At 32.2% G+C, this 13,930-nt stretch overlaps 1 protein-coding gene across 1 annotated transcript in view; it reads right to left on the minus strand.

Annotated features, from left to right (window-relative positions):
- LOC126919856 (leishmanolysin-like peptidase) overlaps nt 1-13,930 on the minus strand; it is a 207,395-nt gene that overhangs the window by 63,907 nt on the left and 129,558 nt on the right. The window contains exon 3 of the mRNA XM_050729494.1: nt 9,202-9,302. Coding sequence (XP_050585451.1) covers nt 9,202-9,302 — 101 coding nt within the window. The remainder of the gene's footprint in view (nt 1-9,201; nt 9,303-13,930) is intronic.

The raw sequence follows: 13,930 nt of genomic DNA on the forward strand, positions 1-13,930 counted from the left end.
TTTAAAAATATCTTAATATCTAAAAGAACGTCCACGAGACAAAGCGATCACCAAAGTTCATTACGAAGTTTAACAGGAGTTAAAGTATTGCTTAAAAAAGCAATATGAAAGTTTCGTTCATTACTGACGTGAAAGGCGTTGAAGTCGGTTTCAAGGGTTAGAGGAGAGTTATGAGTAGTTGGAAAAGCAATGCAATTTCTACCAAGTCCAGTTCTATTCTCAACTAGGAGGAATTCTATTTTGAACAGATACATTATTTTATATATATATCCATTATCAGGTACGCAACAATCGACAACTATTAATATCCTTCTATCGTTCTTACGATGTAAGACTCAGAAATTAAAAGTTTAAAAACAATTTTAAAGATTTCATAACTTCAGAAGTTCTTTATATTTTTTAATATAACATCACTCGACATATTATTCTATTGTTCAGTCACTTTATTCTTGCCAATTTCTGCGATATGATAGAAAGCACTCACAGTAGATCTTTATGTTTAGCTATCCGCCACGCTATTCGGGCTGACCACTCGCTGACTATGACTACTTTTCTATATCGATTCCTTTAAATCTATAGATATATTTAATGTTTGTAATATATCTAATTTGTAATATTTGTAATATATAATACGTGTGTAATATATACACGCACGTATAATTAATAGAATTACAAATTGTCTTAAAATTCGATTAAATTTTTAATTAAATGTACACATAATCTGCTCTAAAACACCGTAATCTCTTTACTCAGGAATTCTATCGTGCTATGGTCAATCTGATCTTGTTAATCATATCATTATTAATGTAAATAATCCCGGAGAGATGACGATTTATTAAACTGTCGTGCCATCCTTAAACATTGTCTTTCACAGGTAATTCCATTTTATGTATATTATACTAGGTTGAGCAATTAGCCCGTTTACATTCCATCGAAAGATTACATCAACTGTTATTAGTTTCATATAACATCCATATATAATTAAGAAGTAATTTATTTGTCTCATTTTTTTCCCATGAATATTGCATCTTTCATAAAAAAATTTGTATCTTTAAATTCTTGAAACAATTTTTATAAGATTCTTCGAAATATGTATTACTGAAAGCTGAACAAACTTGCCACTCAATCCTACAATACATAGATTAAATAAACGGTGACCATGCTACGGATAGTATTATAAAAACGTACAGTATTATAAAACACAACTAAGGAAATAGAACATAAGCAGAGATGTGTTTCACTCTCTAAATATTATAACGTATATCATTCTTTGAATATTTGATATATTTTGTATATTATATGCGTTCTGTGAATTTGTGCAATTTTAATATTTCCCATAAACGCATAAACATCTGCAGTCCAATTTATGGCGAATGTAAAAAATGGTTCTTCGGTTTTTCTATAAAATAATTATGCCATTTGGAAATATGTGGCTATAAATAATCAAGTTGTTATCATATCGTAGCAAAAATCCGTACTGTGCCATGAAGAAGAAAGCAATGCCGAAATAACGCCGCGAATTACGATGCATGATATAATGCATTAGCCGTTCTGAACAGTGGCAAACATATGCGATGTAATTAACAGTACCGATAAGCACATATGAATATTATGGTTAATTTACGATCACGGAGTACAGCCGCTGAATTTACGAGATGCCGCTCGGGGGCATTTCCACCCAAACCGTACGGTTGCAGAGCGTTACCATTGCGCCAGGGCAAACATTGACCAAAACGAAAGCTAGGAGAGAGCACAAGTGGACGACGCGACGTGGGGTTAGAGACCGTGTAACCTGGCGAGGAACGAGAGCTACGATGGTCAATGTACAATTTACACGCGCTAATGTAAACGGCCAATTAGAACGATCCTTTGATGTTTGAGACGAGTCGAAATCGCATGCCTGTGTTTCCATCGTGAAGGCCTAGCACGGCTTTGAAAAGAACGCCAGCAACGTTAATATTTTATGAACGGCTAACGACAGTGACCCCAGACTGCGTCCCAGTCTCTGTTGATATTTGGCGTGCCTGCGTAATACCCTGAAAACTTGATAGGAAACTGCGAACTTCCTTCAATTATCCCACCCCACTTTATCTCTATTTCCTATGAGTTTCAAGATAGGTGCATCGGAATTGTCCAAATTGTGCGTGTAAGTTTGGATTTCTGTAATCTTCGATTGAAATAATTTTTAATTCATCGGAAATTTTGAAGGAAAATGTGAAATCAATTTGAAGTGTATGTGACATTAAGAAGATTAAAATGACGCGAAAGTGTGAACGACTCCTAATTACCACAATCTGTGTTTCGATCTCTCTCTCTCTCTTTCTCCTGGGAATTCCAGTTTCGAGATACATAGGTACATCGGAATTGTCGAAATGTAAACGTAAATTTAGATCGGTGTAGTCTTGAATTGATTGGAAATTGAGAAATAAAAACGTTAAGAATGACATCGAATAAATGTAACTTATAAAAGGTTGAGATAAATGACAATTTAAAGTAACGTATCGAATTAAAATAGACGTTGAAATAAAAACGATTGAATAATCTGAAACAAATGTAATTTTTAAATGCGAATAATCGTTTTTGTTTTAGTATATACGGGAATAAATTTTCAAGTTATTTTTCAAAATCGTCATTGCTTTATACTTTTATGCTATACTTTTATACTTATACTAAGCTATACTTTTATGTGCAAAATATATGTTACGATATATAATACAATATGTCCTAGATCTTCTAAAGATCCCAGTTTACATCTTATGTATGGAAATGAAAAATTACACGTCGTTACCTTCACGGTGGCCGCGAGAATCGAAGATTACGCGGCCCCTTTATTTCCTTGCAAAATTTCATTACGTGTAATTTACGCCAAAGACTATACATCGTCCGGGCTGATATTAGCGTGAAAGTTGGTGAATACCAAGGGCGCACGCCACACTTCTCTTGCATCTCAAGCAGGAGTTAAGCGCTTCTCCGTAGTAGGCATTACTTTTAAAGTGGAAAATAATAAATTGGTATACCGCTCTTAATGCGGTACTCTAACTGCACACAGTTTATTCTTGTTCGCGCGATATTAATGCACGATCGCATAATGTACAAAACTAATTCACGGTAGGAACAAAGGTTCGAAGAAAGAATAATAATAGTGTACTGGTAATAACGATTCATAAATTATAGTTGTGTTCTAACAGTAGATTTACTCGCTGAAAATTGATGTAATAGTTGATTTCGTTTAAATCTGGAGTACACGTCAAAAGAGTATAGAAAATTAGAAACGAGGGGCCAGAGTAGGAGAGATAGTGAATGAGGGAGAAAAAGGTAGGGTTGCAGACTGGGTGAGAAAATTGGGAAAAAAGAAAAGGGAAAGAGTGAAGAGAAAGGCGCTATCTAGCCAAGTAGGTAAAGATTTATGCAATAGATAATAGACATATATAATAGTTAAGAGTTAGATGGCAGTCGGTAGACAAGGAATAGTAAAATAAGGGTAAAATGAGGTCGTGTGTGTGAAAGGATGGATAAGTATGGAGATGGTTAAACGCAGGACGTGCATGACGATAGAGAGATTATTTTTATTGTAAACCGAGTTTCTTTTATGGTCGCGAGGCTAACATAAAATATACTACTACCACTACTACTACTACTACTACTACTACTAATAATAATAATAATTGATTTCATTTTAGTTCTATCGACGAACGTTGTGAAGAAGGGAAGAAAATTTCCTGTCACGAATCTGATGCAAGTAGAAGCCTTTAGGACAAAATATCAAATAAGTATTTTAAGATGTTGCGGTTGAAGATAACAGCAACGTGACAGCGACGTGACAGCGTCGAAATTTCGAGAATACCTCCCAAGGAGAGACAGTTTATGACAGCTTTGTTTCGCGAGTCGGTGACGGCTAATGGTACAAACCATTAGCTGATGTATTGGCCGACGATAGAATCACGGGAATTTAATCAGATGTCAACCGGATGACATTGTTTCGTAGATGGAAATAGACGTAATTCAGATAAAGGAAAATTTGACAATGTTAACTCTAGAAAATATAATGAACAAGATAATACTCTAAGAACTAATTATACACTTTCAGTTTCGTCTAATTCTTTGATCCTGTTGTATAAGTTGCCCTTTTAAAAACTTCCAATCATTTCTGATCACTTGCGATAACTTTCATGAAATACTTTTCTTAATTATCATGATGCACTTCAAATATCATTTAGACTTAATAAATCGAAGTGTTTTTGATGGTTTCAATTCGATAAGCCGAAATGTTTAAAAATCTTATGTTTCAAAAGTTCGCAATAGTTAAACTTGAACATTAAACATAACGCTCTTTTCAAATTCGTTTTTACAATCAATAACCACCGTTTGTTTTTATCGTCGGTACCAATTTACAAAATATGAAGGTCCATTCACAGTTGCCTATGCACACATCGATACTTATTAAATATATGTATTTGTTCTGATCAGATATAAACATTTGGCGTAGATCCATTCCAATGAAGGAAACCTTTTTCAAATATCGCGGACGGTCATGAGTGGATGGCAAATTGAATAAGAGTATGTCAGTTGTGAAACGACCCTACACATGCAGACAGTGCGGTTCATCTGGCGCGTGCCCAAGTTTTTCGTCGTCGACGGAAATTTTAACGCTTTCTATTCGATTGGACACCATAGCCGATCTCCCGAGAGAGTACGTCGAATGGTTGAATTCAGTCGATATCGATAGATCCGGCTTAATCGGTTAATTCTGTCCTCTCTTCTCCCCTCTTTCCTTCCTTTTTCTATCTTTTTTTTTTTACTCGCTGCGATACGAGCGACACGGGATTAATTATCGGTAACGAGAAAACACGATTAATTACCGACGACAGTTTCTGGGCAGCTAGAATGAAAATTCGGCTTCGTCGTAATTCACGGGGAATTGGCTGCATTTTCTCAATTAACTTGCAACACATTTATATGTATCGGTGAAAGTATGTCCTTGCCAATGTTTTAACAAAATTCAGGAATACTGCTTGATGAAATTTTGCGCGAAAATATTTCGACTGTTATGATGGACTAACAATTTGTTGCGTAGAAATATTAAATAATAAGTGAAGATAATAAAAAATACAAAATATAAATGAAAATGCTATAAAATATTAAGCATTAAAAAATACTACATATACGTTGTTTTCTTAGAGAAAATGACATTTTTTATATTCTATAGTATGAAACTTTATTTTTATTATCCACATTTAGGACATCTGATGGCAAATGTTTGATAATGACATATGTTAATTTAAAATCTTTTCTATTAACGAGAGGTGTGGAATTTATGTGTTTGAAGTGCTGTCGAAAAAGGTCACTTTTAATGAGAGAGTAAGCTTAAAGGTGTACATCGTTTGCTGGTCGTGTTAGCTACGTGCTGTTGAAAGTAACATGAAAGAAACCAGCGCGTACTTGAAATTAAATGAATAGGTATTTCTATGCTGGATGTATATACTTAAAAGGATACGAACATAACAAAATAGAAACTGTACGTTTCAAAGTACCCGTTTACTTTTTAGTTTCTTATATCGCGCATCAATAAATGTTATTATACTTGTTGTAAGGTTCTTTGCTGTATCGTTGTGTACGACGTTGAACAGTTTTATGTTAACGAATGATTTACAATCCCTGAATTATCAAAGTGGTACTAGCATAAATCGATAACAATCCCACACTCAAAATATTTGAAAAACACGCGTTAAATTAGTTGAAGATTTTTAATTCGGTGGACCAAAGACATTCACTTTTCGGGAATTTGCTTATTTTTAAATTTGTTAAAAAATTTCGACCGTTCAATCTGTCCTATAGAAATTGTATAATTCTAAACCGAAAGAAAGAAAAAGAAAATCGTAGAAAATGTTTTGTACAATATAACACGGGTAACGTGTTATAAGTAGGCGGAAATTAAATATTTTAGTACGTATAAGTTGAATATTAACATTTCATATCGTATAAGCATTGTTTATGCAAGCTATGGATCTATATATATTTTATATGTATAAACACACACGCATGAAAAGATCTTATCACACGCGCACTATCATGAATCTTGTACGAAAAATATAGAGTTGCTAAATACGCTTGCGTGATTACATAATTTTACTTTGAAACATAAGAATATAGAAACATTAAGAGTATATAAGAATATATAAGAGTATATAAACATTAAGTTACTTGTGTCTAAGAATAATTAGTTTAAAAGATATTTTGACCTTAATTCCATAAAACATAGGAGAAACGATATAAAAGTACGAAAGTTAGAATTTCTTCTTGCTTACTTACTACTTTCGCTACTTATTACTTCTTTCACATGTTGAATTTTGCAATATTCAAGATAGAATATCTTTCAAACTAATCGTTTTCGAGCACAAGTAATTTGATACGTTTAAGTTTGTTTAATGAAATGCCCGTCTCTCGAAGTTACACCTTGGCTTTTGACATTAGAACTACCACACCAATCAAATTCACTGGTTTTATAATTTTATTTTAAAATTCCTACTTCATGTTATATTTTCTTTCCGCAATGATAGCTAAAAGAATAATATAATGAATTTTATTTAGTTTTTTACGTATTCAAACTCAAAATAATTTTGTATTCAGGCTACTTATACCAATATCAGTCAAAATGACTGGCACTTGTCAAAGTGTAAAAGGATGTTACAATCTGCTTATCGAACCTCAATTAATCAGTTGCCTCATTTTGTACAACTTTCCAGACGATTTTTAAATTTTTACTGCATATCATTCAATATAATGATATCAGTTATCAGGAAAATTCCAGATCGATCGCTGGAGTGCTAGATGGTAATACTAGAAATACCAGACCAATCACAATGGCTGGTTCTATAATTTTATAAATGTGTCAACTCTCGTTTAGGGATCATGGTCCCAGATGGATTAATAATACCAAAAATGTACTGCATAACATTGAATTTTTTCTGTAAGAAAGTAATAAATTAATAAATATAAAAATATTCTATTATTACGTATTTTTTAAAGATCAGTCAAAATGACTGGTTTTGATAGAAATAGCTTCGTGTTAAATATCGATAGTTGTAGTGTTAACAAGTTGTAAATCTGAGAGTAAACTATCAGCAGTCTTTTGAATGTGACATATTCTACAAGAAACTATATTGTATGCTATTTTATACGTATAATGTTACTGTTTATATTATGTAGAAATTAAGCTGTGAACTATATTAAGCTATAAATAAATGATAAAGTTTGGCTGGAAAATCTTGGAACAGGTTGGAGATACATTTTAACATATTAATTGCATCAGTAGGAATGAAACAGATAATGCAACCCTCGATCTAGATATCCATTCAGATATAGTTAAGATATTGTGAATACATGTCCAAGGCTAGAGAAACTAGGCTGAATACACGATAGGAACTTACGGAGTACTACTCGGAAAGTTATGCTCCGTGCCACGGTGGCATTTAACAACTGCAGAACTTCCGGTCCGGAAGTTAAAAGTTACTTCGTTGCGACTCCTAGCGACGCAAAGCGCGTCTCACCCAGAACACGTCCTGTTCACGACATACCCACAACTTTATTTAAGAATTTGCGTCAACAACTTTGGATGTGAGAATATTATTTTATCTTTCACTTTATTGTCCCATTAAAATCACATTCATTTCATTTTTGCAATAACGATAAATATATCATTATATAATTAATGTTAATAAATAATAATTTCATAGAGAGATTTATTATTTATATACACAAAATAGCGTTAGTTCAATATAAATAACTTGCACGAGCATAATTTATATGGATAAACGGCATTCATTGCAATTCGTTTTATATTTAAAAGATATTGAGGACATAACATATCTGGTAGCTGAAGGGAACTATTTTAGTAAAAAGTTCAAGTAGGAACAAGCTATTATATAAATCCACTAAAACATATAATTACGTGTGTGATAAATAATGATTTTAAAATACCCAGAAAGATGACAGAGATATACATTTAATTCCAAACAATTTTTAATAATATAAGAGTGGATTTCTTTGTTATATCTTAATATATTTTCTTCTGTGGTCTTCGATCGTAAAGTTCTATTAAAAATTATACAACTGAATAAGTTTCTCAGATAGTCATTTGCGCATCAAAAGCTCTGAAACTCTTAAGGAATACCTTCCTTTATAACTTCTTTTAAAAGTATATTTTCTTCCTTCCTTTTCGTTATTATATCAAAGCCTGATAATATTTCATAATATTCTACAAGCTTAATTGTTTAAAAGATTACTAAGTCTCAATTTCAGTTTCTAACTATAACATAAAGTAAACAATTTCCTGATATCCTTGTTTCAAGTGTATCAAGTATCAGCAAGTTATGGATGGTGTGTAGCAAGTATACATCAAGCTTCGTTCAGCCGATCGATACTAATATAAACGTGTGGTGGTGAAGGTTCTACGTGAAGTATCGTGTGATGCATAAATCACTTTCGTTCGAGACACCTCGCGTTTCTCTTGCCCATCGTATAGTACTTTATATAAGATCTTGGCTGCAACGTCTTTGCATTAGTGTAAAAAGAAATACGAAGCTTGGTGCTACATACGGTTTCGATGCTAAAGTATCAGCGTCACACACCCCTGTTCTAGCGATATCAGCGTCTACTTTTACCAGGAGCAAATAAGACGACAAATTGCCAACAGAAATTGCAGTCAGTGAAAATTTTGTCTATGTTTTGTATTGATATAATGTAACGACAAATGGATGTAGCTTCGAAATTTAAGAACGGTTTCTACGTATCGAATTTACAGTATAGTACTGTAATTTGTAATAAGTTTGAGACAGTAGCTGAAAGAATATTGAAAGTAATAACTGAAGTCTGCAATATTACATCTAGATACATAAAAGTTTATATATTTATATATTAACTACGGAAATAAATACAAATAAAATTTAGACGAATAAACGGTTCCAATAAGTTCCAAACTTAAGATCCGCTGAATTACTCATGAAGAGTTATTACCTCTTACAAATGGTTAAAAGAAAGAAAATATACTAGCTTTTAACATCTCTTAATACCTTTTAATAATATTCCAAGATCAGCATAGCCTTCATTATATGGCAACAGTATTTTAACGCTTGTGCATTGTATGCTTAGCTGCATATCTAATATGTGTTAATTATATGTACAATTAATTATATGCAAACTCACCTGTACACGCTTTCATCGTACGATAGCAAGATCCGAACCGGCTGACTGATACTCCGCTTTTTCACTTCATGTGCTGGTTCTATGTGAACACCATGAACAACCTATAAAACAAAAACCACGACGATTAAATTAAATTATTTTGCAACTAACAATAGCGACTTAAATTAACAGTCTGTACATTTTTCTATATGAACTTAAAGGAAGGAAAAATTGTCATCAAAGAGTCAAATATATTAATCTATCATTTTAAATGTGACAATTCCATTCCAAGAGTATTTGAATTGTAAAACAGACATAATTCTTATAAATATAGTATATAATGAAAAGAATTGATCGTTGGAAAAGCACATCGATTCATATGAAAATTACTTAGATTCAGTACACGATATTTCCAAGAAACTATGAGTGATTGAAATTAAGAAACATTTTGTATTCATCAATCCAATATAATGTTCCACGTATCTTTTCCTCCAAGAATAAAAGCAATTTTACTGCTATTGCGCAACTTGCAGCTTACGTTGTAGAAATAAAAATCTGATTTTGTAGAAGGGATATATTCTCATATCTTGAATCAGCATAGAAAGCGAGAGAAAGTAAGAGAGAGAGAGATACACACATATATATGTATGTATATCGATCGAGAAAACAAAAGGATAAACGACCAAAAGTTTGGAAGTTTCAAATTCACTCATAGCCCGAAGGTTCTGAATTCTGGGCAAAAGAGTTTCCAAGCTTGACTGAACAACCCTTCCAGACTCTTCGAAACTTCTCAACATTTAGAACAATCTGGATTTTATAAGGACAAATATCACGGAATCCTACAAAAATAATTTCTTTCTTTAATTTAATTCATTTCAACGTCATTTACCATATAGATGCTAGAACATAAGATTACATATAGATTTGTTATACAAGAAATATTATGTAATAAAGAAAATACATATATAATAGAATACTCGAGAATTTCCGCTTGAAATAAGTCGTTTAATTGTAAGTAATTTTTTCAACTTTATTGTTTAACTGCGTCTGCGAATATACATATGTATATTCAAATCAGTACACTTATGTAACTTAAATATCCAGATTAAATATCAAATAATTAAAAAGAAATTTCATTATTTCACACGACATTATGAATATGAAGTGTTGTAGTATTGTACTGTGTATACACAGTGTGTCATTTTAATCGACCCAATATTGCAAATATCTCCTAAACAATATGTTATTCGAAAATGTGTTTCAAATAAAACTTGTTCTGTTTCAGCGACGTCTTATAATGACCAGATTTGTCTAAGTAGAGACATTTTAGAGATTTCAAGATGAGCAATGCTCTTTTAAATGGAACTATAGTTTTTTTTTTATACATATTCGATACAGTTTTTAATTCTCTACAAAGAAGTAGATATATTATCAGATATAGTAGATATTTTATCAGAAGTGATGCGTAGTTTGAAAGATATTCCGATTTCAACTTCATCAAATTGAGTGCATGGAAGACAAGAGAAACGAACGTAAAAGCATTGCATTGGCTTTCCTTATCTTTTATATGAAGAGTTTTACGAGGTTAAAGTTAAAATATCTTCTAAACTAATCATTTTTTGATTCAAGTGCTTTGATGCCTCTTGTAAAGAATTAAAAAATGCATCGAATAGTGTATAAAAAAGTGTATAATTTTGTTAAAAAATGGGCCACCATGAAATCTCGAAGGCACGCCCAGCTAGATAAGTTTTATTTATTTTTATTTTATTTTTTTAATACAGTTTAGCAAGTATTTGCATGGATCGAATAAAATGAGACACTCTGTATGTACATTCGTAACATCATACGTATAAAGTAATTGAATTTCTTTCTCATTAGTAGAAAAACTATATAGCTACGTCCAAAATTATTGTATTTCATCGATTAGCTATCATCTCAGCACTTGCCTATTTCAGTTATAATCGTGTTAAAAGCTTGAAACATTTGCCGCATATTGTGATTCCTGGAAGCACGAGATTGCACTCTGAATTTGCAGTGTCGGACGAATCCAGAATCCAATCGGATTCATGCAACATGATTTAGCGTTGAGGTCGCGTCTGGTATTAGTGGCAATCAATTATTGCATATTCTGATATACTAACTCACGAAATTATTCGAATGTTTATAGGCATTTTTTTATGAATGTACATATTACGCGTGTTATATAAAATATTGTGAAAAATTAGCATTAGCTGCATCAGTTATGAGATTCGACTCTAATGATTATATTGGTATATCTTAAAACAAATCTGAATAAATGCATCATAAAATCCCATAAATGCATAAATATCTTCGATCTACTAGAGCAAATAAAAATACAATAAGATGCAATAACAACTTTAAACCAATTACAAAAAGGAAATTACCAAAATTCTATAAATTTTACTTTCTTATTAAACGTTAATTTTATTATCAACATGAAAATTATATGAAATTTCTTATTAACGCGAAATAAACTTGATCCAGAATTAACGTAACTGATCTTTACTCTCAGAGAATTTACACAGACATACGTTGTCATTTCCTATTACTTGATAAACCCTGTGATAGGGGTGGAAATTAGGAGAAGTCTCGAAGTTTGATAATTAAGAGAATATTAGTCAGTACGCGCTAAAGTGGTCTGTAAGTTACGATGGAACACGCTTAGCGTACCATCGTTATCTTCTATGTTATACGTACGTATATGCGCCTTTCGTTACCCTCCCGCTTTACCTTCGATCTTCGATCCAACCTTCACGATGCTCTGCCCCTTTGGATAGTAAAGTTAATGCTGTCCTAACCTCTCAAGATATCGTATTATCGTTAAGAAGCTTTTCGCGCAAGTCATAAACTCTCCGCAAGTATAAAACTAGATCGGATTAAAACTTAATGCGGATCCTCGCATAATTGCATTCCTGGCGAACTCCTCTCCTGTGACAATGAAACCGATTACACGATATTTGATACAGCCATGTACCAGACCACTTTAGAAACGTCGGATTAAAAGTGAAGCAACCAGTAAACAGGGATGAAAACTTTAAACTGCTATCTACGACCTATGTAACGATTATCTTAAAAATGAAATGTTTAGCGAGTAGCGTTTAAAGATATACAGTAGAATCCTCAATATTCGAATTAACAGGGGAGATAGAAATATATGGATAATAAAATTTTCAGGTAGTAAAACGATCACATTTTTAGTAAGAAACTTTAGTAACAAGTTATTTTCATATTTAAGGATTCTATATTATTGTAATTGGAATGACATACTTTTGAAAGCATGTCATTGGAATGGCTGCCAAGTAGATTGTCATCGAACCAGAAATTTCTATAATTACCAAGTTAGAAGTTAATAAACACGAATCAATCTCAGATAGATCGATTTTAATTCTTGCAAACTAGTGGCGAATATTCACGTATTGAATCTTTGAAAAACTAACTTATCACAGCGTTTTGTCAGTTAATTCTCATAAAAGTTACCTAACCGTAACTTCGCGCATTGTAAGCCCATATACATCGATATACATAGGTCGGAATTTATGGATCGGTTTTCTCTCAATAAAAGCAATTCTATACGACATCCTACAAGCAGAAAACCCATACTTTATGTGCTGAGGAAACCATCTTAATTTTTCTGTAGTATTGTTCGCAACCATATCTACCATATCCTTTATAATTATTACTTTTGCTTTTTGTGATTAATAAATGCTTGTATATACGCAATACGTGTGCGTATTGGTTTACCAATCTAATAGAAGTTGATTTATACATACGCAGACTATATTTGGATAGACACACGCAAGACGGTTCAATCAAACGAATATTGGTATTCGAAACTTCAATCATCTATTTCTTTTTTCTATATGCAGACCTACCTCCGCGTCGTCTAGCTTTCCAATATATATTGCATGTTCGCTAACGAGAAAGAGGGAACGGATAATAGACAGATCATGGAAACTGGACAGGTGCACAATTTCCGTAGCAACCAACTGTTGTGCTTTATCCCCAGATACATACCACTATGTGGACCGAAAGACCAAAAATCTTTGTATCGCCGATTGTTATTTTCGTTATGTCTGTCGTAATAGAAATATTACGTGATTTTATATCGAAATATTTGTATAATATAACAATCTTAATATTCCTAAATATCATAATATATGTATTTAATATTTTTTCAGTATCAGCAAGCTATTCAATATTGAAAAAAGTAAGAAATAAATAATCAAAAAATTAATCGTATATTTTATTGCGAATTTATAAGTATAGTGATTCAGCAAATATTATTACTAGTGGCAATTATAATATGCAAAACGATTGGTATATGTTAATACATAGACGAATATAGGTGATTTGAGAAGAAATTCCAAATGAATTTTTTGAAACTTCCAAGAACAGTCAAATTGCTTTTAAATAGGGAAAAACGAGTTTTATTCTAACATTTGTAACTTGTCCCTGCATTTAACTTGAATAATGTCATATTTTGTACAACTACTTACATTTCAATAATTATTTCCAAAATATAATAACTACTTCGTATAGTAATTTCTTCATAAACGAAACTTTCAGAGAACATCTTCCGTTACATTACACCTAGTTATTAGACAAACAATTGCATCAACAAATTATCGACAGCTTTATTATCTTATTTGTCGCAATTATTTTATAAACAATAAATATTGTATAAATTCAAATATCGTATAGACAACACGATTAGCGTACTCAAACGCCG

This window comes from Bombus affinis, chromosome 8, assembly GCF_024516045.1.
Source record: "Bombus affinis isolate iyBomAffi1 chromosome 8, iyBomAffi1.2, whole genome shotgun sequence".
Classification (NCBI taxonomy): Eukaryota; Metazoa; Arthropoda; class Insecta; order Hymenoptera; family Apidae; genus Bombus; species Bombus affinis.